General features: G+C 60.7%; 1 protein-coding gene across 1 annotated transcript in view; it reads left to right on the top strand.

Moving 5' to 3' along the window:
• SERP1 (stress associated endoplasmic reticulum protein 1) overlaps positions 1–602 on the top strand; it is a 2,371-nt gene extending 1,769 nt beyond the window's left edge. The window contains exons 3-5 of the mRNA XM_026045204.1: positions 8–79; positions 144–219; positions 290–602. Of these exons, the coding sequence (XP_025900989.1) occupies positions 8–79; positions 144–219; positions 290–330 (189 nt within the window). The 3' untranslated portion in view covers positions 331–602. The remainder of the gene's footprint in view (positions 1–7; positions 80–143; positions 220–289) is intronic.
• The last annotated feature ends 4,801 nt before the right edge of the window (positions 603–5,403 follow it).

Genomic DNA, 5,403 nt, shown 5'->3' with positions numbered 1-5,403 from the left:
GGCCAAGCAGCGCATCCGCATGGCCAACGAGAAGCACAGCAAGAACATCACGCAGCGCGGCAACGTCGCCAAGACCTCGGTGCGTGCGGGGGGGCCGGGCGCGGGCGGCGCGCGGCGGCGGCGCTGACGCTCTGTGCCCGCAGAGGACGGCGCCGGAGGAGAAGGCGTCCGTGGGGCCGTGGCTGCTCGCGCTCTTCATCTTCGTGGTGTGCGGGTCAGGTGAGCGCGCGGGCCGGGCCGGGCCGGGCGGCGCGGGGCGCGGGGCCGCCGCCAACCCCCTCTCTCGCAGCCATCTTCCAGATCATCCAGAGCATCCGCATGGGCATGTGAGCGGCGCCGCCGCCGCCACGCAGAGTCATTCCGAGCTGCCAGCCCCGCCGCAGTGCCTTGGGACGCACCTCTCGTGTAAAGCAATAAAGTTCTGTTCTTGATCTGCCGTCGTGGACCCACTTATTCGGCGAAGCCAGCGCTCCTGCTCCCCGTAGAGACGCCAGCCCCGGGCCGCGTAGATGCCTGGGACCCGGCAGACGCCGCTCGCGAGATCTGCTCGAGGCTCCGCGTAGCTGGAAACAGGCACATTTCAGGCTGGAAGCGAGGAGCGCCGTCGTGGCCGGGCCCTCGGCGGCACCGCGCGGCCTCCCGCTGCCTGCCCCGCGGCCTCGGGACCGGCAGCGCGGCCGCACGCGGCGCGGCGCGGCCCGGCCCGCACAGCCCTCCTGGCACCAGCCGCTGCTGCGGCCCCGAGGCCGCCGGGCGCAGCGGCCCCGGCCGCGCTCGCCCTCTCCCGGCGGCTGCTCTGCTCTGCTGTAAATACGCCCGGCCACTCGCAAACAAGCCGTAGTCCTAAATGTTGTACGGAGACGTCCCTGCCGGCACCCTGTCCCCCTCCGCTTGTGTGTGCGGCACCCGCGGCTTGTGGCACCCGCCATCCTTAACCTGACCCGCCCGAGGCACTCGCTGCTCCAGCTCCGCGCCGCCCAGCCACGGATCCCGCACSTAGCCGCTTCCCGGACGGGTGATCGCGGTTCCTCCCTCGTGCTTCGGGAAAAGGCYCTCCTTGCATCCGTACGAGGACACACGTAGCACAGTGGAAACGCTGTTGATTGTGCCCAGTTGCTGGTGGCCGAGGCGTCGGGTGCTCCTCACTGTGTCGCGGTAACGAGAGGCAGCCCTGGATTGCTCTGCTTCTGTGTGCAGTTGCTAAAGGAGGATTTTTTTTTTTTTTCAGGCTTCTTGGTGGAGGATCACAAATTTCAAATGTGGTTGTATTAGAAATATTAGAAAAATAATCTTTAGAGAGAGTAATTAAGTGTCTGTACGCTGTGAAGGAGCAGATCTTTTGCTGGGACCAGTGCTGCTCCCATCTGAGCTGTCGTCGGGCCTGGCGACAGGCAGCAGAGCCAAGAGCATGCCCAAAACTTAGCCATGAAACTTAACAGACATTCCTGATTCTTGGAAATCTGTATTTTGTAAGTGGTGGGGAAGAATGATGTATAATCACTTATTTTAAATAAAGTTCTTTTCAAATGTGAATTTTGCTGCTTCTGAGACTGGTGAAATGGTGCATTCAGGGTTTAAAACGGGTGCCTTCAAGGGCCGTGGTGGCTCCGTTAGCTTCCGTGTGCGTTAGCAGAGCCGGGGGAGCAGAACCAGGACCTGGGGGAACGGGGACAGTGGAGCTGGGAGCAGCGGAGTGGGGGATAGTTGAGCCCAGGGCAGTGGGGCTGGGAGCCAGGGCAGCGGGGCCGGGGTCCCGCGGGGCTGGGAGCTGGGCTACCAGAGCCGGGGTTCCCCGGTGCCGCTGCCCAGCTGCTCCACACCGGGGGCTCCGTGTCCCGGGCGGGCGGCCATACCGGGGGCTCCGTGTCCCGGGCGGGCGGCCATGCCGGGGGCTCTGGCTGATTCCTGCCTGCCGAGGTTTGGCTCCCACAGCCCTTCCTGCCGCCGGAGGCAGCTGGTTGCACCAGACGAAGGGAGAGGCGCCCGGGGCCGCTGTCCTCGCGCGTCCCGGGGCCGTTTGTGGCGGCCACAGCGGCTCTTTGAAAGTTTACCTATAAGGTCCCGGTTATAACGCCTCTCTTGCGAGTGCAGCACAGTTCCTAAGCAGACCAGTCAGCTTCATGGTTGCGCAGCAGCCCGACAGCTGCCTTTGGTTTTGGTCCGCTGATGGAACACGTGCACTGTCAGCCTTGACGCTGGTTATCTACCAACAAGGCATCCTGCTTGCTGATAGACACTGCACTGCCGTCCTTGAAGGGAGCCCCTACAAGGCTGCACGAGCCGGGTGCACCTGGCCCCAAGGGAGCCCCGAGCCCAGCCCAAGGGAATCGGCCACGGAGGAGGCTCCGGAGGACAGAGCGCAGGGCCCCACCGTGACCAACCGTAGCCAGGAGAGGTTCTGAGCAGCCCTCTGCTCAGCCGGGCCCCGCTCCCCAGAGCTGCTCCAGCGAATCCCCCAGGAGCGTTTCCAAACCCAGTGGGACGGGAGGCGACTGGGAGGCACCAGTGTGATCTGCGAAGGAGCAGGCGCACGTAGCACTGCGAGCAGGGTCTGCCTGGCACCCCGTGCCGTCCCCCCCCGTGCCGTGGGGGACCCCGCAGCCACCGTGCGCAGCAACGGACACGTCTCGCTGGCCCGGTTGGGGTGACCCGCGCAGGGCACACACAGCACATTTGGGGACAACACAAAACCGGCCGCGGCGCAGGGGGGTTTTGGATTTGCTCGTTGGTACCCGTTGTGTGGAGGCAGCGGCAGCAGTGACTGCAGTTGGGCCTTGCCCGTTTGCAGCGTTCTCTGCGTTCATCGCTCCAAGCTGCCGGCAGCAGCATGGGGGCACGGGTGCCCCCAGCCCGCGGGGGCCGCGCAGCCCATGGGATTCTCCTTTTTTGCTCCCATACAGACACGAGCGCTGACGAAGCAGCAACTCGCCCTGAATGTTCCTGGTGCTGCCGCCCCCCTYGCCGAGCAGCGCTGCCCCCTGCACGGCAGCCAGGACTGACCCTGGGGAGAGCAGCAAGGGAYGTGCCTGAGCTGGACACTGCCCCATCTCCCAGCGCAGCAGCTCCAGGGACTTGGGGGGTGGTGACATTTTAATAGCAACGCAATGGAACCTGATCACACTAAAACTCAAGCGGCTGCTTCACTCGGCTGAAGYTTGTCCTTCCTGCGCCTCCCCTGACACCAAACCCCTAAAACACCGAGGACCGTCCCCTGCCACAGTGTGCTGGTCCTTGTGCTCCCCAGTGTCCCCTGCCAGCAGGGACAGCACAAACAAGAGCGTCCTCTGAACTCCACCCTGCTGTTTTAGAGGGTTCTCCCAGTTAATGTTTGTAGCTGAACACAATTTCACTAGGAGAAAGCAAAAAGAGCAGGGCAGAGTGAAGCAAAGCACAGCTCTTCCATGGGATGTTCAACCTTCGCTCTATCCCCTATTTCCTGCAGTTCTGCTAATTACTTATTTTTTTTACCTCCAAAGGGAGCTAAGCTCTCAATAACACAGGTRCTTAAAGGGTATCCAAGCCAGCTACCACCTGCAGTTAGAGACGCTGCGCCGGAGGGAGAGGCGCTGAAGACACCGGTGCTGCGGGACAAGAGGCCTCGGCCCCTCCTCCTCTTCTTCCTCCTCCTCCTCGCCCTYGTATTCTACCTCTGCCGGGCTGCTTTGGGCTCCTTGCTGCTTCTGTCCCTTAGGGAGAGAAGGGAGTTGGTTATGCCGGTGCCTCTGGAGAAGTCTCAGTTAACTACCCATCTGAAGGAACACTTTTACTTCCAGACATCCCCAGATTAGTCCCCTTTTTCTTAGTTTACCAGCCGCTCTAGTAAGACTTTCCTCTACGTCTGTAGCCCTAGCACAAGGCCAGCGAGCTGTTACTCACACTTTCATTTTGACGACTTTAGCTACCGAAATACTTTGCTTCTCTGCACTTGCTGCTCCGCAGGCTTCGCAGCAGGGCTCACCGTGCCCAGGGCACCCGGGAGCTGCAGCCCCCGACCAGAATGAATCCCTTAGCACTTTACCTGCGAGTACTTAAAATACATATACATACATAAGCATATATATATAAATACATACATACATATTTTAATACATATATGCTGATTTGAACTGTGAACTGATGCTTACCAGAACGGTGCAATGCTGGAGAACTGGACAAAGCTGCTTCCCTGCCAGCTGCAGACATCAAAATGTACAGCTTCTGTGTATATTTGAAGCTTTTATGCAGCAAATGAAAGGGGGCCAGGACGGAGACACAGCCGGTGCCAGGGCGCCGGAGGGAGCAGCGCGGCCGGGCTCCGAGCAGACCGCGACGCAGCTCGCGTCCCGGTGCACCGAGGGGCAGCTCCYGCCACCGCTCCGCGCGGACCTTTCTCCCAACCAAACCTCTGGCTGAAGAACATGAAGACGTCGACCTGTTTCCAAAGCCCTTGTGCACAGCCAMATTTTACCTGCATCGCTACAAAAACAAACCAACAGAAGAAAAGAATGAAGTCAGGGACAGGCCTGGGGCACGCAGTGGAGTTGTGCTCCTGGCAGCACAGAGGGGACAGCGTGCGCTGCCCTTGAGCCGCGGGCGCCRGAGCGGCCCCGCGGGCACGCAGAGGGACACGGCCCAACGCGGCCCTGCTCCACGGGCCACCTTGCTGCTCTGCCCCACTGCAGGGCCCCACGGGCAGGACGGGCCCAGCCTCCTACGGCCTCCCCCGCGCCACCAGAGAGGCTCCTGTCCCTGCACGGCTGCCGCATCGCACAGGGCAGCGGGTGCCCCGCATGCCCCTGGTGCTGCAAAGCGCGCAACACTGGCCCGGGTTGGTGTGCACCACCGCTGTGTGCACCGCCACCACAGGCACCACCGTGTGTGCACCACCGCCGTGCGCACCACCGTGTGTGCACCACCGCCGTGCGCACTGCCGCATGCACCGCCGCCGTGCGCACCACCGCCGGCACCACCATGTGTGCACCACCGCCGTGCACACTGCCGCATGCACTGCCGTGCACACCGCCGCAGACACCACCGTGTGTGCACCACCGCAGGCACCACCGCCGTGCGCACCGCCGCAGGCACCACCGCCAGCTCCCACCAGCGGGAGCAAGGCACCAGCAGATGCACCTTACAGGGGAGCTGCCTTTCAAACACACCTAGAGGAAAAAAAATGCAGTTTAATTTCAGAAAACGTGTTAAAATACACATATATATTTATACGCCAAGTTGAGATACTGTGCTAGTTTACACAAATGATGGTCTCTCTTGAAACTTTATTTATGAAATGTACATTTTAATTTAAATACTCAGTATACACTGCACTTAATCTGCATGTTGCATTTATTAAATACATTAAAATCTGCAATGTAACAAAACGTTTTCTGCATACGAAATTCAAAACACCATTTTAAATGAACAAAA

The sequence above is a fragment of the Nothoprocta perdicaria genome, unplaced genomic scaffold (assembly GCF_003342845.1).
Source record: "Nothoprocta perdicaria isolate Ctin4 unplaced genomic scaffold, notPer1 scaffold_4, whole genome shotgun sequence".
Taxonomy (NCBI): domain Eukaryota; kingdom Metazoa; phylum Chordata; class Aves; order Tinamiformes; family Tinamidae; genus Nothoprocta; species Nothoprocta perdicaria.
Note: the sequence above shows the minus strand (reverse complement) of the source record. Positions and strands in the feature narration are given on the sequence as shown.